At 40.8% G+C, this 25,126-nt stretch overlaps 1 protein-coding gene across 2 annotated transcripts in view; it reads right to left on the reverse strand.

The window, feature by feature from the left end:
* The window catches only part of LOC109864977 (A disintegrin and metalloproteinase with thrombospondin motifs 2), a 203,532-nt gene that overhangs the window by 27,331 nt on the left and 151,075 nt on the right, over positions 1–25,126 (reverse strand). For both annotated transcript variants that reach the window (XM_031797112.1, XM_031797111.1), the window contains exon 4: positions 23,474–23,679. In XM_031797112.1, coding sequence (XP_031652972.1) covers positions 23,474–23,679 — 206 coding nt within the window. The remainder of the gene's footprint in view (positions 1–23,473; positions 23,680–25,126) is intronic.

A 25,126-nucleotide genomic window follows, 5' to 3' on the forward strand; every position in this document is an offset into this window, starting at 1 on the left:
AAATCTGGGTGTGGCTATGACCCGAAAACTGAAAGCAGACCACTACCTTAAATCTACTTCAGATAATTTAAATAATCCCTCCAAATTTTGGCAAGTAGTGAAAGGTTTGGAGTGCAAAAAAGATATACAGCTTCCTAAACAATTGTTGGTAGACACTGAGAGAACCTCTATTCTGAAAGCCTTAAATCAGCATTTTCTAGATGCAGGCAGGTTATTTGAAAAGCTTAAAGGTCTAAGTGAGCCCCCTGTGAATTTACCTGACACCCCTGTGCACTCCTTCGCCAGGTTTTCCTTCTCACCCTTCTCTGTTTCAGATGTGCGTAAAGCCCTGAAAGAAATTGATAGAGAGAAATCCCCTGGCTCTGATGATCTAGACCCCCGCCTACTACACTTAGCTGCAGACATCATTGCTCCCCTTAATATTTTTTACCTCTGCTTTTGTAAAGCCTCTCCTGAAAGGTGGAGATCCTTCGCTACTAGGCAACTATCTATAAATTACCCATATGGGTCCATAGAGGTGTGCTCAGGTGTTCCGCAAGGTTCCATATTGGGACCAAAATGTTAATTTTGTATAACAACAACATTGGGGATCATATTGAGACAATGGGTGTTCATTTTTATGCAGATGATACTGTTCTTTATTAAAGTTGTAGTAGTTTATCTTTAGCATTTGAAAATGCCCAAAGACCATTTGACAACATACCACAGAATCTTTAGGATTTGAAGCTGGTTCTGAATTCGGGAAAAAGAAATGCATGGTATTTTCTAATGCCAGGCATGTTATTAATCATGTCATTGCCACATTGGATGGACATACTATAGAGCAAGTCAAAGACTACAAATATTTGGGAGTGTGGATGGATGACAAGCTGAGCTTCACTGTTCATGTGGAGACCTTAATAAGGAAGCTCAAGCTGAAAATAGGTTTTTATTACCGGCATAAGGCCTGTTTTTCTTTGGAGGCCAAGAAAGAAGGTGCTGGTACGATTTACAGTTGAAGTCGGAAGTTTACATACACCTTAGCCAAATACATTCAAACTCAGTTTTTCACAATTCCTGACAGTTAATCCTAGTACAAATTCCCTGTCTTAGGTTAGTTAGGATCAACACTTTATTTTAAGAATGTGAAATGTCAGAGTAATAGTAGAGAGAACAATTTCTTTCAGCTTTTATTTCTTTCATCACATTCCCAGTGGGTCAGAAGTTTAAATACACTCAATTAGTATTTGCTAGCATTGCCTTTAAATAGTTTAACTTGAGTCAAACGTTTCGGATAGCCTTCCACACGCTTCCCACAATAAATTGGGTGCATTTTGGCCCATTCCTCCTGATAGAACTGTTGTAACTGAGTCAGGTTTGTAGGCCCACACACGCTTTTTCAGTTCTGCCCACAATTTTCTATTGGATTGAGGTCAGGGCTTTGTGATCTCCACTCCACTCCAATACCTTGACTTTGTTGTCCTTAAGCCATTTTGCCACAACTTTGGAAGTATGCTTGGGGTCATTGTCCATTTGGTGACCAATGTGCGACCAAGCTTTAACTTCCTGACTAATGTCTTGAGATGTTGCTTCAATATATCCACGTAATTTTCCGTCCTCAATACCATCTAATTTGTGAAGTGCACCAGTCCCTCCTGTAGAAAAACACTCCCATAACATGATGCTGCAACCCCTGTGCTTCACGGTTGGGATGGTGTTCTTCGGCTTGCAAGCCTCCCCCTTTTTCCTCCAAACATAAAGATGGTCATTATGGCCAAACAGTTCTATTGTTGTTTCATCAGACCAGAGAACATTTCTCCAAAAAGTACGATCTTTGTCCCCATGTGCAGTTGCAAACCGTAGTCTGGCTTTTTTATGGTGGTTTTGGAGCAGTGTCTTCTTCCTTGCTCAGCAGCCTTTCAGGTTATGTCGATATAGAACTCATTTTTACTGCAGATAGAGATACTTTTGTACCCGTTTCCTCCAGCATCTTCACAAGGTCCTTTGCTGTTGTTCTGGGATTGATTTGCACTTTTAGCACCAAAATACGTTCATCTCTAGGAGACAGAACGCATCTCCTTCCTGAGCGGTATGACAGCTGCTTGGTCCCATGATGTTTATACTTGCGTACTATTGTTTGTACAGATGAACATGGTACCTTCAGGTGTTTGGAAATTGCTCCCAAGGATTAAACAGACTTGTGGAGGTCAACAATTTTTTTCTGAGGTCTTGGCTGATTTCTTTTGATTTTCCCATGTGGTCAAGCAAAGAGGCACAGAGTTTGAAGGTAGGCCTTGAAATACATCCACAGGTACACCTCCAATTGACTCAAATGATGTCAATTAGCCGCATCATCAGACGCATCTAAAGCCATGACATAATTTTCGGGAATTTTCCAAGCTGTTTAAAAGCACAGTCAACTTGGTGTATGTAAACTTCTGACCCACTGGAATTGTGATACAGTGAATTACAAGTGAAATAATCTGTCTGTAAACAATTGTTGGAAAAATGACTTAAACGAGTTTTAATGACTCCAACCAAAGTGTTGGACTTTAACTGTACATTACTGGCGGCTTTAGATTTGAGTGATGTTCTATATATGCAGGCCTCAACAACTACCCTGACAGCACTTGATTCAGTATATCATGTGGCCCTCGTCTAAACGTCTAATACATCATTGTGATCTCTACAGCGCCTTTTGCTGGTCGTCATTGACCTTGCGTGGGCTTAAACACTGGTATACACTGATTTATAAGACCATATTGGGTAAAATGCCACTTTATCTCTGTTCTTTTTTCTTCAGATCAGTAAATAAATATTAATTACGGTCCCATTCTCATTTGCTTTTAACAGTACCAAGAATTAGAACAGGTCATGGTAGAAATAGTTTTAGTTACGCAGCTCCGTGGTCCTGGAATTTTCTCCTGAACATTTAAAAATGTGATGATTTAGTCACGTTGGTGGATTTTAAACACTTGGTCGATGTAAATATCATAGAAGAGTGTAATTATCTTTTGGACAGCTGTTTTTTAGTCATGTCGTTTGTGTTTCACTACGTAATATGTAATTGCCGTACTGTGTGCGTGTCTATAGTTTTGTTCAGTGTTGTGTTAATGTATGTAAGTTGTTTTGTCTGAAACGTTGTTCCCCCTGCGGCTGTTGGACCAGGTCTCTCTTGAAAAATAGATTTGAACCTCAATGAGAAAAACCTGTATAAATAAAGGTTTAAAAAAATATCGCTGCATGTGTAAGTAAACCTTTCATTGTATTGTATTGTGTAAACCAGAGCTCTCCAACCCTGTTCCTGGAGTGCTACTGTACCTTCCTGTAGGTTTTCGCTCCAACACAAATCTAGTGCATCTGATTCTAGGGTGGGGCTCCTGAATGGCGTAGCGGTCTAAGGCACTGTATCTCAGTGGTTGAGGTGTCACTACAGACACCCTAGTTTGATTTCAGGCTATATCATAACCGGCCGTGATTGGGAGTCCCATAGGGCGACGCACAAATGGCCCAATTCTTGTAAATAAGATTTTTTTTATTGACTTGCCTAGTTAAATAAATGTTACATAAAAAAAAAAATAATAATAATTAACTGGTTTAAAAACTGAATCAGGTTCGTCACATCTGGGGTTTGATTGAAAACCTACAGGAAGTTAGCTCTCCAGGTGCATTGTTGGAGAGCCCTGGTTGTACACCATGTGCTTCTAGGGCTGGGCAATATGGCCAAAACACTATATCATATCACTGGATTTTTCTAATTAAAAAAAAATGTTTCTTAACAATAAAAGTTATTATTATGCTTTATGGGTAGTGAATGGACCTAGGACGGCAACAAATTTGCTTTGCTGTTATACCAAAAACAACAGAAGACAAAACTGACAGTGAAGTAGTCTTATTTTTGGAACATTGCATAGGAATCAAAATCCTCTTTTGTAGCCTCTTACTCTGTTACTCAACCAATGTTTGCCATTTGCCTAGTTATTTATCATTCACACACTGTCACGTTTATTTTTTTTGTATGCCTCTATTTCTTTTTTTAAAAAACCTTTCCTTACAAAGTTATTATTCCATGGCTTATTTGACTGCAGTCTACTTTCGCCATGAGGAAGTCGCCCGATTCCTTGGGGTCTTTAGAATTGCATAGCCTAACGCTAACGCTGCTAGCTCAATGCAGTGTTTCACCAGTTTGTCCAGTATGGGAAACCACAGTTTGTCATGTGGATGCTTGATAGTAACAACACCGAGTAACGATATCTTTTGTAACCAGCCTAAAGATTGTTTTAGTGTTTACAACGGCAGCTTGGGTAGCAAGTTAGCAAATAATATCAGACTGCATTTTCCAGCTAGCATTTTCATCACCTAGTACGCATGCCCTGATGCCTTCCTCACAGCAACGTTTTCAGGCATTTATATGAGGTGGGAGAGTTAGTAATGTAGGTTTACAGGACTTTCAATCTGGTGGGGAAGAGAGAGATCAGGAGGTTTTCCAGACATGCACACACACATAACAGTGTGCGTTCCCTGCACAGTACACGTCAGGCAACTTGAGACGCTGTTCATTCCCGGGTAGTTTTTTTTTGTGAATACTCAACCCGATCATGCTGGGTTTACAGAGCCCTTCATGTCGTCTGAACACCAATCTGTTCATTTCCCAATGTTCATCCAGGGTGTGCCGAAGCGTGTATGTGTGACATGCCATTAATAACTTCCGAAAAGTGATCTGGAATTTTCAACCCAGAAACTTGTCTTCTCAATGCAGTGACAAACACAAACACACACACTCCTTGTTCAACACACGATAACGCTGGGGTCCTGATTTGAGACCCCACACTGAGCGCTCCTTTTAAAAACAGACTTTTCTGTCACATTCAATGCCTGGACACACACATTTTTAGACACATTGAGAAAGAGTGAAGGGCCCAGGCTAGATGTCATTATTGTGGACAATGTGAACTGGATAGAGTGTGCGTGTGCATGCATGTGTGTGTGAGCGTGAGCGTGTGCACTTTGTGTGTGTCACCTACAAGTAACTAATGCAGGACTAGAGGTGGACCTGGCACAAAATCCTTATTATCAGATTCATAATATAAGCAGATCCTGCTTCAACACTTAATAATGTTAGAAGAGGGAGAGATGATGGAGAGAGAGGGGAGAAAGGGAAAGATGGAGAGAAGGGCCAAGAAATTGTTAACTAGGATTGGACCAGCTCTGACTTATTATTATGTCTGTTCTCAGCCTAGCACTATGTGTACCAAAAACACTAGCTCCAGAGCCGTGTATTAAGACAAAATAAATGGCTCTGGCTTGCTCAATAAGACAGAGCTATGTTCGCTCCAACCCTGGTCCAGCCTTAGGTGACAGAGTGTGTGTCTGATAGAGCTGTATTATTTCAGAGTGTTAGTTCAGAGTGTGCTCCTTACAGATGTGTTTCATTCTCACCTGACATCCACACTATTATTACCTGTTACCATGCAGGCTTTTAACACAAACATCATGCGTACATTAGCATTCACCGCAGCCAGGCTTGCTTTATCAGTCACACACACTCACACTCACAAGCACGCACCTGCATGCGCACACACAAACATACACACACATACACACATGCGCACACATGCACATATGCACACACACACACACACACACACACACATGCACACACACACACACACACACGCACTCATTCACACACACACACACGCACACAGACACACATGCACACACACACACGCACACATGCACACAGACACACACGAGCAGGGTGGATGAGCTGGTTATTAAAGGTCCAACGCAGCTATTTTTATCTCAATATCAAATTATTCCTGGGCAACAATGAAGTAACTTACTAAGATTGTTTTCAATTAAAATGGTCAAAAATAAACAGAAATAGCTTCTTAGCAAAGAGCGTTTCCTCTAGCAAGAATTGTCTGGGAGTAGTTTGCGTGGGGAGGAGAAAAGTGAAAATGAGCTGTTATTGGCAGAGAGGTTTGGATCTCTCTTTCTTACTGGCCTATTAAATAACGTACTACATGGTGATGTCACCATGGAAGCCAAAACTCCCTCCCACCAAAACAGACTGAAATTTCAGGTGGTCTTTTCAAACAGGTTTTACACAGTATTATTCCAGCCTGATAGTGTGGAAACACAGGTAAATATATTTTTTTGACTGCACTGGGCCTTTAACACGATCCAGCCATCTCTCTCATCACAATTACGTCTCAGTATAAAGGTCTCCCATCAGTTAGACAGGGAAACAGAGTGTCCTCTACAATGGCATCAATAAGCAGACACTTCTATGCAGGAGATTACCACACAATGGATTTCACCGAAAGGCTAAATATCTGCATCTTGGGAATAATGGAAATGGATCTCCCTCTCCCTCCATCTCTCACTTGCTTACACTCTCTCTCGCTTCTGCGCTCTCTTTAGCTCTCTCTCGGACAGTGGGATTGGACAGATTTTAGGGAGGAATATTGTGTGAGACTCTGGCACTGATGCTCCCTGTCCTCCTGCCCTTGACCATGTGTGTGTGTGATTATGTGAGTGTGTGTCCTGGGACTTGGACAGAGAGGGAGAGGAGATGGAGGTGGGTGGGTGTGAGAGAGGGTGGATCAGGGTTGCCCCATCGATTACTCCTCTTTTCCCATGGACCACTTAAAGAAGCAGATCAATGGCCTTTTGCATTTCTCTGTCATGTTGTTTTTCTCTATTCTCCTCTATGATTGGGCTGCTTCTTGCTGATTGGGCGTGGAGTGTGTGGGTGTGTGTGTGCATGCTCTGGACTGTGTATTGTTGTAAATTATTAGATATTACTGCACTGTTGAGCTAGGAACACAAGCATTTCGCTACACCCGCAATAACTTCCGCTAAATATGTGTATGTGACCAATACAACTTGATTTGATGTTGATTTGACACACACGCACCGAGACATTCCAGTTGAACCCCTCAGACAGGATTAAGTGGTTGCCGTGGGAGCTGTTTCATGTCCAGCAGAAAGACCGCCCACCACCTCTCCTCTCTGACCCCTAGCTGTCTCTCCATCTGTCTCTCTCTCTCTCTTTCTCTTCCTCCAATTTCTTTCTCTCCTTCCTTCCCTCTCAATGTACACCTTGACTTTCTGACCTTTAGTTGCCCGACAGGAAGAAGAGCGGCAGGACGAAGGGGCGTAGGTGCGGTTCACCTCACACCTAGCAGGGGTCTAGAGCATCCCTGATAATATACAGATAGTCTGGCTAGCTGGCTGGTTGGCTGGCTCATTGTAGCTTTGAGGCACTCTGGTATGCTTGCCTAGTGGGCTAAGCTAGTTAGAATAGGGGTGACCGCTTCACATGGCATGGTTTTTCAGATTAATTATATATAACTGGGGAGCAACAGAAGTACTTGGGAGCAGCAGAAACAAACAGGAATGGAATTGTGTATTGGGTTGTGGGTATTATCCATGTACGTTTTATAGGATCTCTATGGTGTTATCTCTGTGTACTTAACACGGTATTTTTATCAAGTATATCTAGCAGATAACAATGTCTGCTGAACGACTGGCCTGAATAAAAGCAATATCAAAAATACTCCACATAGTCACACAGCTTGCACTGTACAAAAAAAAACATATTTACACAGGTGCACCTTGTACTGGGGACAATAAAATGTCAGACAGCGTGTATGGCGAGCGGTTTACTGATGTCAACGTTGTGACCAGAGTGCCCCATGGTGGCGCTGGGGGTATGGTATGGGCCGGCATAAGCTATGGACAACGAACACAATTGTATTTTATCGATGGCAATTTGAATGCACAGAGATACCGTGACGAGATCTTGAGGCCCATTGTCGTGCCACGGCCCCATGTCGCAATGATCTATACACAATTCCTGGAAGCTGAAAATGTACCAGCTCTTCCATGGCCTGCATACACACCAGACATGTCACCCATTGAGTGTGTTTGGGATGCTCTGGATCGACTTGTGCAACAGAGTGGGACAACATTCCAACTCTATACGAAGGAACTGTATCATGCTGCATGAAGCAAATGGTTGTCACACAAGACTGTTTTTTAAAAAGGTATCTGTGACCAACAGGTGCATGTCTGTATTCCCAGTCATGTGAAATCCATAGATTAGGGCCTAATGCATTTATTTCAATTGACTGATTTCCTTATATGAACTGTAACTCAGTCAAATCTTTGAAATTGTTACATGTTGCATTTATATTTTTGTTCAGTGTATTATAGATTACGCAGGTGCCATGTTTGACCATTTTTAGCGGCTCCAAACTCCATTTGAGGATTGATGAGGTTTAAAAAGAAAATCTGTATTTTGTATTATTGTCTCATCGTGAAGTGATAACATTTTCGTACTCTAACTCTCCAATTGTAAGGCAACCAGCTGCAACAGGATAGTGAGGGTTTTCTTTTTCTTTTTTCTTCTTTTTAGGGTTGGATCAGCTTAACATTGTGTGAATTGTGAATGTTGCTTCCATCAATGTAATTGTCTGCGTCATTTCCAATCCCCCATATCTTTTTGGGGTAAATATATCCATATACATACACGCATGCATACATGAACACATACAGTATATACATACACATACCTATATAGACACACATACTTTTTTTTTGAATATACCTTTATTATTCCCCGCAAACCCTACCATTGGTTATCGTGTTATTAGTCCCACCCTTCAGCTCCATTCAACCCCTCCCATCTATCTCTCTTAACACCATCCATTTTGGATTTCTATTTGCCATATATTTTTAAACTGTGCAATGATGCTTCACAAAAGTATTGAGCGTTTCTATTCTTATAGCTTCTACAGATTGTAAATTTAAAAATAAATGTTTTGCTCAAATAATTATTATATTATTGATTGATTGACTATGGCTTTTCAAATCACCCAGTATTGCTATCTGCAGCATTAGTTCTAGGCAAATGTTGCAATTCTTCAGCCATTCCTGGACCTGTGACCAAAAACGAGCTACATATGGACAATAGCAAAATAAATGATCTAATGACTCTGCCTCCTCATATATATCACATTCTTTTGGTTGCAAGAATTTTGAATAGTAATTTAATTCGAAAATTTTAAGTTTTGAACTCACAGGAATGTGAGTTTGATCACATGTTCTTGCTGCACAACCTCACAACAAAAAGTCTACGTGTAAAAAGTTCAGGGGCGCAACTTTCACAGGGGACGAGGGCGTCATGTGCATCCCCACATTCTGAAATTCAGTTTTTGTCAATGGGATACAAAACAAGGCAGGGGTGTGCTTTAGGACCATGCAGACGCCTCCGAGCGGTCGGGTAGGCTGTTTGGAGTGTTTATCCTACAAAAAAAGTAATAATAATTATGTCCCCCCCCAGTTCTAAAACCAAAGTTGTCCCCCTGCTTACAATTGTACATTGAAACAACTTTTTTTTTACACTATGGTATAGTGTACCCTAAGGCTTCATTGGTAGAGGAAGAGAAAATAAAATACAAACAGGTGTGTGAGATAGCCTCAAGCCACGTGGAGAAAAGTATACAGTGCCTTCAGAAAGTATTCCACACCCCTGTTGAGTTATAAAGTCGGATTAAAATGGATTTGACTGTCATTTTTGGCAAACGATCTACACAAAATACTGACTGAAATTAAAAATAAAACACTAATAGGCCTATAGCTGGATTAACTAAGTATTCACCCCCCCCGGGACAATACATGTTGGAAACACGTTTGGCAGCGGTTACAGCTGTAAGTGTTTTTGGGTAAGCCTCTAAGAGCTTTGCACACCTGGATTGTACAATATTTGGCCATTATTCTTAAAATAAATGTCAAGCTCTGTCAAGTTGGTTGTAGATCATTGATAGAAAGGCATTTTCAAGCCTTCCCATAGATTCTCAAGACGATTTAAGTCAAAACTCTAACTAAGCCACTAAGGAACATTCAATGTTATCTTGGTAAGCAAGTCCAGTGTAGTTTTGCCTTGTGTTTTAAGTTATTGTCCAGTTGAAAGGCGAATTCATCTCCCAGTGTCTGTTGGAAAGAAGACTGAACCAGTTTCTCCTCTAGGATTTTCCCTGTGCTTAGCTGTATTCCGTTTCTTTTTATCCTAAAAAACCTCTCTAGTCCTTGCAGATGACAAGCATACAAATAACATGATGCAGCCACCAAATATGAAGAGTGGTACTCAGTGATGTGTTGTGTTGGATTTGCCACAATCATAATGCTTTGTATTCAGGACAAAATGTTCATTTCTTTGTTGCAAACAGGATGCATGTTTTGGAATATTTTTATTTTCTACAGGCTTTTCACTCTGTCAATTATGTTATTTTTGTGGAGTAACTTCCATGTTGTTGATCCATCCTCTGTTTTATCACATCACAATCATGACACTTTTAAAATCATGGTGATCATGGCCTCATGGTGAAATTCCTGAGCAGTTTCCTTCCTCTCCGGCAACTGAGTTAGGAAGGACGCCTGTATCTTTGTAGTGACTGGGTGTATTGATACACCTTCCAAAGCATAATTAATAACTTCACCATGCTCAAAGGAATATTCATGATCTGCTTTTTTATTTTTTACATATCTACCAATCGGTGATCTTCTTTGCAAGGTATTGAAAAACCTCCCTGGTTGAATCTGTGCTTGAAATCTGTGCACTACTCGACTGAGGGACCTTACAGATAATTATATGTGTAGGGTACAGAGATGGGGTAGTCATTCAAAAATCATTATCAAAATCAAAATCACTATTATTGAACACAGAATGTGTCCATTCAACTTATATGATTTGTTAAGGACACTTTTACTTTTGAACTTATTTAGGCTTGCCATAACAAAGGGGTTGAATACTTATTGACTCAAGACATTTTTGTGTGTAGATTATTGTGTGTAGATCAGTGACACAACATCTCAATTTAAAATCCATTTAAAATTCAGGCTGTAACAAAATGTGAAAAAGTAGAGTGGTGTGAATACTTTAAGAAGGCACTGCACACACACACACAGACACACACACACACACACACACACACACACACACACACACACACACACACACACACACACACACACACACACACACACACACACACACACACACACACACACACACACACACACACACACACACACACACACACACACACACACACACAGACACAGACACAGACACAGACACAGACACAGACAACATAAGATAAGATAACACACACTGCTCCGAGACAGCCTCCATGATCTCACCCTGGCAGCTTTGGACAATGACGAGGAGTGAAATTAAGCTTCTTTTTCATCGTTGAACCATGCCTGCCTCTAGTTCTCCCCTCTGACTGTGCCTGTCCTGGGGTGAACCTAGCAGTTCGCAAAGAAGCAACGCATCAATCTGGAGAGAGAACAGGGTCATATCCACAAAGCATCACAGTAGGAGTGCTGATCTAGGATCAGGTCCATGTAATCTTATTAAAAAAAATACTAAACTGATCCTGGCTCAGCACTCATAGTCTGAGAGGCATTATGAATACAGGCCCAGATAAAAGTTTTAGGAAGTAACTCCCCTCAATGTACTCTGAATATTTCATGACTGTAAGACCAGGAACATTTATTCAAAATAGCTTCTGAAGCTAACTGTATGTTTGTGAATGGCAAAATATGGCTGTTTTTTTCAAATTCCTGAAAAGTGTTTGTTTTGGAGATGAGAAGTTTTCATCCAACAGCAATAGTAACATTGATAGGATAGTCTCGAACGGAGCTCATCCAGTTCATACTCCGGTGATTGCACATTTGCCAATAGAACGGAGGGTAGAGGCGATTAAATCACTCTCCGACGTATCTTCGTCACGTATCCCACATGCCGGCCTTTATAGCTCTGGCTCCTCCTTCTTCGATTGTCAGGGATTTGTGCCTGGTCCAGGATAATCAATTTGTCTTTCGCCTCTGACTCATTGAAGTAGAAGTCCTTGTCCAAATCGAGGTTCGTGATAGCTGTTCTGATGTCCAAAAGCTATTTTCGGTCATACGAAATGATGGCTGAAGCATTATGTACAAAAAAACAAGTGCAGTCAAAAAAAGACACAAAGTAGCACAATTGGTCAGGAGCCTGTAAAACGGCCACTATTCCCTCCAGCACAATTATATTTACTAAGAGATTTTTCGACTATTTTGTAGCTTTCTATTTACCACCACAAACCGATGCTGGCACTAAGATCGCACTCAACAAGCTGTATAGGGCCATAAGCAAACAAGAAAATGTGGTAGGGCTTGCAAACTATCACGGGAGGGGCTCATAAGGGCTCTTTGAGTGAGTGGTCTGGCAGAGTGCCACAGCCTCGGCCTGGCGTGCTCACGTGAAAGGTAGTTACTTTCCACTTCATTTGTACAGACAAAGGAATTGTCCGGTTGGAACATTAATTAAGTTTTATGTTAAAAACATCGTAAAGATTGATTCCATACTTAGTTTGGCATGTTTCTACGGACTGTAACGGAACTTTTTGAACTTTCGTCCGACATTCGACCTGAACGCGCTTTTGGATTTGTTTACCAAACGCCCTAAAAAAAGAAGATATTTGGAATTGACTGATGGACATTATCAAACAAATCAAACATTTATGGTGGAACTGGGATTCCTGGGAGTGCATTCTGATGAAGATAATCAAAAGTAAGTGAATATTTCAAATGCTATTTCTGAGTAATGTTGACTACCCAATATGGCGGGTATCTTTTTGGCTGCATTGTTGTCTAAAGGCTGTATCAGATTATTGCATGGTTTGCTTTCTCCGTAAAGTTTTTTTGAAATCTGACACAGCGGTTGCATTACGGAGAAGTTTATCTAAAGTTCCATGTATAATAGTTGTATCTTTATCAATGTTTATTATGAGTATTTCTGTAAATTGATGTGGCTCTCTACACAATCACCGCATGTTTTAGAACTACTGAACGTAAAGTGCCAATGTAAACTCTATATAAATATGAACTTTATCAAACAAAACATACATGTATTGTGTAACATGAAGTCCTATGAGTGTCATCTGATTAGTGATTCATTTTATCTCTATTTCTGCTTTTTGTGACTCCTCTCTTTGGCTGAAAAAATGGCTGTGTTTTTCTGTGGCTTGGTGGTGACCTAACATAATCGTTTGTGATGATTTTGTGTGTAAATCCTTTTTGAAATCAGACACTGTGGCTGGATTAACGAGAATTGTATCTTTAAAATGGTGTGAAATACTTGTATGCTTGAGGAATTTTAATTATGAGATTTTTGTTGTTTTGAATTTGGCTCCCTGCACTTTCACTGGCTGTTGCGGGGCTAGCGGAACCCCAGTCCTAGACAGGTTAACTATTTAACTATCTGCATTGACCCTTTTTGAACTAACTCTTTTGACTCATCACATACGTTTCTGTTACTGTTTAGTATCTATCCTGTTGCCAAGTCACTTTATCCCTACCTGTATGTACGTTTCTACCTCAATTACCTTGTACCCCTGCACATCAACTCGGTACTGGTACCCCATGTACAGTCGTGGCCAAAAGTTTTGAGAATGACACAAATATACATTTTTACAAAGTCTGCTGCCTCAGTTTGTAGGATGTCAATTTGCATATTCTCCAGAATGCCATGAAGAGTGATCAGGTGAATTGCAATTAATTGCAAAGTCCCTCTTTGCCATGCAAATGAACTGAATCCCCCCCAAAAAACATTTCCACTGCATTTCAGCCCTGCCACAAAAGGACCAGCTGACATCATGTCAGTGATTCTCTCATTAACACAGGTGTGAGTGTTGACGAGGACAAGGCTGGAGATCACTCTGTCATGCTGATTGAGTTTGAATAACAGACTGGAAGCTTCAAAAGGAAGGTGGTGCTTGGAATCATTGTTCTCCCTGTCAGCCATGGCTACCTGCAAGGGAACACATGCCGTCGTCATTGCTTTGCACAAAAAGGGCTTCACAAGCAAGGATATTGCTGCCAGTAAGATTGCACCAAAATCAACCATTTATCGGATCATCAAGAACTTCAAGGAGAGTGGTTCAATTGTTGTGAAGAAGGCTTCAGGGAACCCAAGAAAGTCCAGCAAGCACCAGGACCGTCTCCTAAAGTTGATTCAACTGTGGGATTGGGGCACCACCAGTACAGAGCTTGCTCAGTAATGGAAGCAGGCAGGTGTGAGTGCATCTGCACGCACAGTGAGGTGAAGACTTTTGGAGGATGGCCTGGTGTCAAGAATGGCAGCAAAGAAGCCACTTCTTTCCAGGAAAAACATCAGGGACAGACTGATATTCTGTAAAAGGTACAGGGATTGGACTGCTGAGGACTGGGGTAAAGTCATTTTCTCTGATGTATCCCCTTTCCGATTGTTTGGGGCATCTGGAAAAAAGCTTGTTCAGAGAAGACAAGGTGAGCGCTACCATGAGTCCTGTGTCATGCCAACCGAAAAGTATCCTGAGACCATTCATGTGTGGGGTTGCATCTCAGCCAAGGGAGTGGGCTCACTCATGATTTTGCCCAAGAACACAGCCATTAATAAAGAATGGTACCAACACATCCTCCGAGAACAACTTCTCCCAACCATCCAGGAACAGTTTGGTGACGAACAATGCCTTTCCCAGCATGACGGAGCACCTTGCCATAAGGCATTATGAAATGCTTATAATTATGAAATGCTTGTAATTATACTTCAGTATTCCAAAAAGATCTAAAGACACTGTAGCAGCAGTTTGTGGAAATGAATATTTGTGTCATTCTCAAAACTTGGCCATGACTGTAATATAGCCAATATTAGCGTTACTCATTGTGCATTTATTCTTTATTTTTCTATTATTTTCTATTATTTTTATTCTTTATTTTCTATTCTTTATATTTCTCTCTGCGTTGTTGGGAAGGGCCCGTAAGTAACCATTTCACTGTTAGTCTACACCTGTTGTTTACAAAGCATGTGACAAATAACTTTTGATTTGATTCAATGTTTTGATGTTTCATTGTATGTCGGGGAGAACCGGCCTTCGTATTACTGTGCCAGAGAAAAATCTGAGCTCCTCTTTGCGTCACTTCATTTGATGAATGGAGAAGACTCAGAGAGACCTACTAGTAAAAAAGTAAAGCTCCAAGTCCAGAGTACACTTTTTAAACAGAAATGTGTTCTTAGTTTTAAGACTGTTTGTCCATCTCTCTCCAGAGAGAGTACGAGATGATCCTAAAGTGAGCAAAGTAGGCTTGGGCGGTATCCAGATTGTCATACTGACCTTGTGCCAAACCGGGATATTCGTTAATACCGGCGCTGAACACAAGGGGAGCTGTTTTCAAACCAAACTGATACTCTGTAATCTGAAGGTTAGCAATGCTAAGAAGTACATGTAAAGGCCCATAGAGAATGCTAATTAAATGCTAACGAGCGCATTGCAAATATTTTTAACAGTTTCTGACCTAAAATATACAAGTATAAAAATAATGAAATAATGCTACACACGGTTTGTGGCACGCACAAAACAAATATTAGCCAGCAAGTCTTTTGACCCAGGAGGGGATTCTCTGCTGTTACCAAGCAAATGCTTGATTTTGGAAAAAGCTAACCACTTAGCTAGATCGCTAACTAGCTACTAAATTTAGCAAACCATATGCACAACTGCAGAGCATTTAATATATTTTAGATAACTAACTTAATAGTTATCATATATTTAGCTGGCAAACATTTAGTTGTGAATTCAATACTGTAATTAGATCACCTAGTGCATAATGCACAACAGTGAGTGACACACAAGGCTCCGGTCTCTCGTAGTTGTGTGCTTGTAAAAAACGTCACTGGGGGCTATAGTAAGCTTCATGATAATGTGATAGGTGAAATGAAGAACACATTGTTCTTTATCTCTTAACATATTGCACAAGTTGACTGCAAGTATTTACTTAAAAAGTTGCTACAAATATTCAAATATGTAAAAAGAATTTAAATAAATTGTATCAACGGTATTGACGGTTTTGAAAAACCATCCCGTGGCTTTTTCCAAATACCCTGGTATACGGTATATACGGTAAACCACCCAAGCCTAGAAAAAAAGTAAACTTTCAAGAAGAAAGTAGCTTAGATGCCATGCGTGGGAGGTTGTTTTACTTATTTATTCACTGTTTATCCGGTGTTCAGAGATATATTCTGAATACTCTCTCTCTCTTTAGGGCTCTCTTTATTTCTATCTCTCTAGATGAGAGGGGTGCCTGCAATATGTCTGAACATTCCCCTCTAAGATTGTCTTAAAAATATCTAAACAAGGAAGTAAAAAGTGGAGGTGGTGCTCTTCTTTCACCACACCGGGGTAAAGACTAAAACAAGTGCTGCTGTTGCTTCTTTTTGCCATGAAATCAGTCGGCTGCTTCTTGCACAAAGGCTACACACACACATACACACACACACACACATGCGCACACACAAAATCTCTCTCTACTCTCATATCAGGTTTAATTTTCCGAGATTAAAGTCTACTTGCCGCATTCCCCATCACAAACACACACACTCCTGGGAGGTGAATACTGGGCTAAGCTCTTTGTTGTGTCCTAAAGCATATTGATTGGCTGCTGGCTTTGAATCACTCGAACAGTGACACATGACACAAAAGCTGATGGAACGGTGTGTGAGAGCTGGAGAAGACGACAGGTTTCACTAGCCTGTGACCATTCTGTCGCTCACAAACACACACACGCATCTACATACGCATATACACGCACACACGCACACGAGCACGAGCACACACGCACGCACGCACACACACACACACACATACATACACACACACACACACACACACACACACACACACACACACACACACACACACACACACACACACACACATACACATACACATACACACACACACACACACATACACACACACACACACACACACACAGAAAATAGATGAAACTATCTGAAAGAAATCCATCCCAATCCCATCATATTTAGATAGAGGAGACGGCCAGACATGGGATTACCTATGCTGATTGCTGGCTGGAAACATGCAAGACCGAGAAGGGAATTGGATCTTGCTGTCTGTAGGTTACAGAGATCCTGTGGATCCATAGTCTCCAGCTCTCTGCCCTCTGTGTGTGTACTGTATAATTTCTAGCTGACATATTGGGCAGGTCGTCTCTCTTGCAAAGGAGTGTGTGTGTGTGTGTGTGTGTGTACTGTACATGCATACAAGGTTCATGAGTGTGTGTCTGTCTCTGTTGTGTGTGTGCCTATGCGTCAGAGTTTCCAAAACTGGCTTTTTCGGCTCCCCCCAAATAATAAGTCGTCGACCAATTGTAAAAAAAAATATTTAAAAAAAGAAAAAAATATTGCCTAATAATTGATTGAAATACTAGTCGATCAGTGGCGGTCAGTGGCGTTTAAGATGAGGGAGAACCTTTTTTTTCATGAGCATGGCCATATTTCTATTATAGCATATTGGATGACTGTCTTTAATATTCCATTCACCCAGTTCATTGTAACAGTGATAGGTTTAGGTTACATGATACTCAAATTATACCTATACCTATCACGAGGTTGCAACAACGTAGCATATGAATGAAAGTTTACAATGTAGGTGCACACAGGTCGAGAAACACATTTGAGGTGACAGATAGTGACACATGAACAGACAGTGACATTCAATACTGTCTTGCACATTTCTGCCTGCACCTAGCTGATATAGGGTGTAATCATTAGTCCAACAGATGCAAACGAGACTTTCTATTGAACAAATTCAGGTATGTATTTCCCCGTTTTGTTCCATTTGCTTCTGTTTAAGAAATGTTTTTCAACAGAATCAGTGGAATGAATACACCCCTGATCACATGTAAACACAGTTCACTTTCATAGCAGCCACATTATATTCCTTCTCACATCTATGCACCCTCCTCTCTCACCTTTTCCCTTCACTTCTGGACTTCAATCCACAACACATCAGCTGTATATGACCAGGCAAACCTCTACACACAGCCTACATCATTGTCACCATATTAGCTAAAGTAAAGTCATAGTCAGCATAGCTAATAGAACTAACACGTTAGTAAAATCACACAGTAACGTTACATTGTACAGTCAGTAAGCACTTACACCGGCAGGCCCCGTTTGCAATACATTAGTAAAACCAAAATCTTACCTGACTTGGTTCCAGTTCCAGTGTTGTGATGGATAGTGATAGCCAGCTAGCTAACATAGCATCCCTCTGCTTGAGTGGGTGTTTCAGTAGGCTAAACTTGTTAGCTACATTTTCTAGCTAAGTAAGTGAAACTGAAAGTGAAAAGAAATTTCGAAATCTCTCTATTTCTCTCTGGCTTCTCCTTCATTTTGGAAGAAGCCATTTCTCCCTAATTTGTTCAAAACTGTTGAACTATTGTTTTTCTCTCTTTTTGAGTCAATTACTCACCACATTTTATGCACTGCAGTGCTAGCTAGCTGTAGCCTATGCTTTCAGTACTTGATTAATTTTCTGATCCTTTGATTGGGTGGACAACATGTCAGTTCATGCTGCAAGAGTTCTGATATGTTGGAGGACATCCTCTAGAAGTTGTCATAATTACTGTCTAAGTCTATGGAAGGGGTGAGAACCATGAGCCTCCACCATTTCATTTTGTAAGTCAATGTACCCAGAGGAGGACGGAGGCTAGCTGTCCTCCGGCTACACCATGGTGCAGAGTGCTGTTGATGCTACTGTATACCTTCTTTGCAAAATAGTGTTTTAACGACGTGATTATATTTAGTATACTGCAGTTTTTAAATGTTTAAAATATATATTTTTATGAAATTCATTGAGGAGGATGAAGCATGCCCATCTGAGGAGCCTACACTGCAGTCGATGTAGCGAGAGCTGCTGCTTCAACTCATCAAACAGCTGTATGTTGCTGCTGGAGTGAAACATGCTTTTACAAGCCCAATGCGCAACAATTCTAAATGCAATCGCGTGTTAAAAACAAGGGCCAGGGTTAAAAATATCTACTATTTTATTTATCAACTAGTAATTCAAGCGCGTTTCCCATTCACCATTTAAGTGCAGAGGCAGCTAGTCAGGCTTCAGCACATCACATTCAACTTTGCAATGCTGGAGGCAGTATTCATTTTGAAAGCATGTACTTAATTGTTTGAAACCTGAACGTTTTACTACATTATGAGGCATGGCTTACCTTGCTTCAAAGTAGCCTACCCAAAATCCAAAGACTTCCACATGCCATGGAAACCAAGCCTATTTTTCTCATGTTCAATTGGTTTTTCAATCAACTTTCTTTCATTGTCCAGTAGACAAAGGCACAATCCTAGACATATTTGCAACCCATGGTAGTTGTTGCATCTTTACATCTCACCTCTTTCTACATTTCTATATGGATATTTAATCATTAATTTATCTCATTGTGTGTCTCGTTAATTTATCTAATATTTTATTAACATTTTAAGCATGAGCAGGTGCGTAACTTTAGAAACAAGTCAACTTGACCCTCCCAGTAATATACCATTTAAAATGATTTCCCCACCGTAGCTACAGGCTTTCTGTCATTCTACACTCATTATATGATTGGATCCCCCTGCCACCAAATATGCTTGGTTTGGTCCAGTCCTCAGAGGCCGTGGTTTGTGAAGGGAAAAGAGTTGCGCAAGGCTTGTAAGGAGAACGGATCAATAGCTCATCTTTCTCCCTCTCTCCTCTCTCTTCTTAACAAAACCCTTCATTTTGTGAGCTAACTTGTAACAAATAAAGAAGTACAGTCACATTTAACATGGTAAATTTATAACCATGAATAAGAATTATATATAAAATTATATATTTCAAATGGAGAAGGGATAGCTGCGAAAAACAAGTGATAATTGGTAGTGGTTATATTGGGCTCGATTTTGTGAGTTCAAAGATGTTGGCAGTATTATAAACTTTGAAACAGCTGGTTTCTAGTAGACTACATAGTAAGAGAAGGAATGTTTCTCTGAACCTCAGGCAGTAGGCTCAAGCAAGCCTGTTTCTCTTCCCAGTCAGAGGCAGCCTGCCTGTCTCACAGACAACCTATCCAACCTATCCTCCCTATACATGTTCAAGCACCCTAATAATGAAATCTACAAAAGAAATTAGCCCCGCCTAGTATTTATTGATACAGATGTGACATTGTAAGCTGGTTTATTTCTCATTTATAATGTATTTCTTCTTGATTTCAATATGGAAGGGAAACCAGGTACTGGTGTTTTCGTATGTACTGTCTTGATGAGTAAAAGCTATTCTTATACCACATTTCTGTGTAACATAGTAGCAGTTCATTCAATTGGGGGAGGTCAAGGGGCATGGGGGGGAGGGGGGGGGTTGCATATGATGAAAGGTGGTCATAGCTTCTTAACACTGATCTAGCTGATGATTAGCACAAATACAGATGGGCATGCTTCAGCCTATATTATATTTATAGCCCCTATGCTACATCAGTTGGGCTATGGGTGAAAGGCTTAATGCTTATTGCTCACTAACAAAACCAGCCTGATAACATGGACCAATATGTTTTTGGGCTAATTTTTGGAGGGGAACTTTTTATTTTAATGGTGTCCCCATTTTAATTTCATAAAGTTTAGAGTAGAAAAGTCACCAGGGTTGCGTTCAGTCCAAAAAATAAATGTAATGCAATGTTCAATTAAACAGAAACGATGCTGTTCTGAGCAAGCAGTTGAATACATGGGGAGGGGTTGGATTGTGCATTCAAAATGCACCTCTGCCCTTCAAATATGTCACTCGTTACTTCAAGCTAGAGGTCTTCACGGGTCCAAAACGTTGGATGCATTCCAAAATTGTTCCGTGGCTTGCCCACCTGACCCAATATGCATACCATTTAAAAAACGGAGATCAGTTCCAAATTGTGCTGAGGACAGTCAGACCCATTCCAAAAAGGCAGTCAAAGAACAGACCTGTGCCAGTTTGGATCCGAGAGACCCGTTCAGATTCAAGAGTAGAAAGAGAGGTATTACCGCACTGTCGGAGCTAGAAACATAAACATTTTGCTGCACCTGCGATTACATCTGCAAAATATGTGTACGCGACCAATAACATTTGATTTGATTTTGGATTTGAGAGAGACAAGCAATATTCGCCATATCGTTCACAGCTACATAGGCCTACATGCATGAAATGCCCCGATGCATTTGCTCTCAATATGTCCTTAAAAACGTCCGATTGTTTTGTGTTTTACTCTCCTAAAACAATCATTTTCCACCTGACTTTTCAGCTGTTGCAGATTTGAGAGCAAATGCATCGGGGCATTTCATGCATGTAGGCCTATAGGCCTAGGTTTCCACTGTAAAAAGAATACATGTAAAGGGAAGCCGAGGCCTAGCCTTGGAGAGACTGAGAGAAAGATAGAGATATGCCGGCACCATGTTTCCAACACCGACATAAATGTCTTCATCCTTTTCAGATAGTCTACTACTGCTATATACAGATATATGTGTACAGAAGGTTCATTCGTACATTTTCGATCCAAATTATTATTATTTTTTTTTTATAAAGATAAGCGTTATATTGTGCGATTGAAGCAGTAACTCTGGCCTAACACACCAAGCCCTCACAAGCGTTTCTTAACTTTATTAGGGTCATATCAAAATAAGTCAAGTCATTGTTTATAGGGAAAATACAAAAAGGTAATTATATTGCAGCATTAAATTACATTTAGCATCTTACCCTTAGTTTTTTCTTTTTCATGGTTTAAGTGCAAGTAGCCTATATAGACCGGTAAGTGTATTATATTGCGGCAAACACAACATTAAGTTGGAACATAATTTGTCCAAATGAAATGGCTCAACAGAATGAAACAAAACACTTGCTGCATATATTTTTTGAATCGTTTAAACCTTCACAGGATTTTTGAACAGGCTTGGCCTATATTGTAGCAATTAACAACAAGGCGAGTGTCTCCCGTATGCCTACCCAACGAATGGCAGCAATAGGATAATGATAATTATTTTACAACAGGCCTACTTTTAACCTACTGTATCTTTTAAGGAGCACTAATTTAAATTAGCCAAAGAAAATGTCTCAACAAAATGAACACTTTTTTTCACAGATTTAGATTCTTAAATAGGCCTACCATAATAATAATGATATACAATAATAATAATGATGAATCAAATGATAATAAATACACAAATAAATAAATTCAAGTTTGAAAATTGCATCAAACCTGAATAGCGAGTTGCACACATAGTCCATTTGGCCACGCTAACGTTCTTCTCATCTGTGTCCACGACAATATTACAACTTGTCACAATGAAGGACATCCCCTTGTCGGCTTCTTTTCACTAGTCTGTACTCTTTCTTGTCTAACTTTTGATTTACTTCAATGAAAAAGGCCCCCCCATCTTTGCAATCAACAACAGTAACCTAGGCCAGGCTCCTCTCACTCGCTCTCTCTCCTCAGCAGCGGGTGCACTTGAGGTGCTAGCTCCCATTGCTAATATGTCCTTGTTAGCTCTTTGCTAGTTAGCCTTGCCACTCGCCTGTCCACACACTGAGTGTACCAAACATTAGGAACACCTTCAATTTGTAGGGGCATGGACTCTACAAGGTGTCGAAAGTGTTCCACAGGGATACTGGCCAATGTTGACTCCAATGTTTCCCACAGTTGTGTCAAATTGGCTGGATGTCCTTTGTGTGATGGACCATTCTTGATACACATGGGAAAATGTTGAGCATGAAAAACCCAGGATCGTTTTAGTTGTTGACACACTCAAACCGGTGCGCCTGGCATCTACTACCATACCCCATTAAAATGCACTTAAATATTTGGTCTTGCCCCTTCACCCTCTGAATGGCACACATAAACAATCCATGTCTCAGTTGTCTTAAGACTTAAACATCCTTCTCTAACCTGTCTCCTCCTCGATTTAGTCGATTTAACAATTGACAACAATAAGGGATCATAGCTATCACCTGGATTCACCTGGTCAGACTATGTCATGGAAAGAGCAGGTGTCAATGTTTTGTGCACTCAGTGTATATCCCTGAATATTATTTATACATCTTTCATATAATATTTGCCATTGTATTTGTGTATACTGTACATTCCAGATTATGATGCATATTCTTCTGCCATTACGCCTATGCATATTTCCTTATTGCTCCATTACTGTGTTGCTGATGACTCTTCATGCATGACTTATCGTATAATTATTTATTCTCTTGTAGAAACCACATACACATTATACTACAGTTGTCTTCATTACTCTTCTGGTTATTGGATTAAAGTGTTCACAGTGAATCAACCGCTTGCAGCATCTTTCTAACAGAAGACACAGGGGCTAGGGGCACACTAATGGCGCATAATGCACATAGTATCCTACAATGTGTGTATGACTCTGTGTGAGGAGGTCGGTGGCACCTTAATTGGGGAGAACGGGCGCGTGGTAATAACTGGAGCGGGAAGCAGTGGGAATGGTGTCAAACACATCAAACACATGGTTTCCTGGTGTTTGACGCCGTTCCATTCGCTTGAGCCGTTCTCCCCTCAGCAGTCTCCTGTGGTGTGAGTGCACTGTACTTACGATGTTCATGAGTGTGAGCAGGTACTTCTGGACGTTTTCCTTGCCGTGGAACTGCACCACAGAGTCGTCCACCCCCAGTAGGACCTCGATGTTGTAGGCTCTTTCTGGACTCTGTCTCCTCTGTCTCTGGGCTCGGGTCTGGTTGATGCTCTGCTCCACACCACGATACAGGGACTCCAGGTCCATCATACTAGGCAGATCAGCACCTAGAGACAACACAAACACAGACAGGGTTAATATCTAACACACACACACACATACACGTGCACACACTCACAGACACACACACACCAGCATGATGCCTGAGACACAGGCTGAAAGCACAAATATTTAGGTATAACTGTTGGTAAATATGTAAATATATCTCTAACAGATTTGACTAATCAACCCAATATTGTAATTCACATCCCAGATTGTGTGGTGGCGAAACACTCAATAGACTTCAAATCAAATCAAGTTTCATTGGTCACATACACATATTTAGCAGATGTCATTGCAGGTGTATCGAAATGTGTTCCTCGTTCCAACAGTGCAGTAGTATCTAACAGTTCACAACAATACACACTAATCTAAAAGTAAAAGAAGGGAGTTAAGAAATATATAAATATTAGGATGAGCAATGTCGGAGTGGCATTGACTAAAATACAGTAGAATAGAATACAGTATATACATATGAGATGAGTAAAGCAGAATGTAAACATCATTGAAACATTAATGTGACTAGTGTTCCATTATTAAAGTGGCCAGTGATTCCAAGTCTATGTACAGTACATAGGGCATTAGCCTCTAAGGTGCAGGGTTACGTAACCGGGTGGAAGTCGGCTAGTGATGGCTATTTAACAGTCTGATATCCTTGAGAAAGAAGCTGTTTTTCAGTCTCTCGCCCCCAGCTGTGATGCACCTGTACTGATCTCGCCTTCTGATAGCGGGGTGAACAGGCCGTGGCTCAGGTGGTTGATGTTGTTGATGATCTTTTTGGCCTTCCTGTGACATCGGGTGCTGTAGGTGTCATGGAGGGCAGGTAGTTTTCCCCCGGTGATGCGTTGGGCAGACCACACCACCCTCTGGAGAGCCCTGCGGTTGTGGGCGGAGCAGTTGCCATACCAGGCGGTGATACAGCCCGCCAGGATGCTCTCAACTGTGCATCTGTAAAATGTTTGGTGTTTTAAGAGCCACGCCAAATTTCTTCAGTCTCCTGTGGTTGAAGAGGCACTATTGAGCCTTCTTCCCCACACTGTCTGTGTGAGCGGACCATTTCAAATCGTCAGTGATGTGTACGCCGAGGAAATTGAAGCTTAGAACTTCTTAGATACACACACACACACATAAACATGCAAGTAGCTCTTCACATTGGGTCTAAACACTCTTGGCACTCCTAGGTAAGTCTACGTGTAATTGAAGCTATACACAAACACACACACACACAAGTAGCTGTGTGTATCGGGCTGAGATACTGTAGCTGGAGTGGTGTGTTGTGATTCAGGAGATGATAAATGATGCCGTCTCCAAAGCCAAGGCTGGCTCTCCTCATCCCACCTCTCGACACAAACAGATACAATGTGGCCTCCATGGAACATTCTCCGCTTGTTGGGTAGACTGGGAACACCACGGCAATCTGGAGTCTACAAGCCAATCTGGAATCTACAAGCCATG

This window comes from Oncorhynchus kisutch, linkage group LG19, assembly GCF_002021735.2.
Source record: "Oncorhynchus kisutch isolate 150728-3 linkage group LG19, Okis_V2, whole genome shotgun sequence".
NCBI classification, from domain to species: domain Eukaryota; kingdom Metazoa; phylum Chordata; class Actinopteri; order Salmoniformes; family Salmonidae; genus Oncorhynchus; species Oncorhynchus kisutch.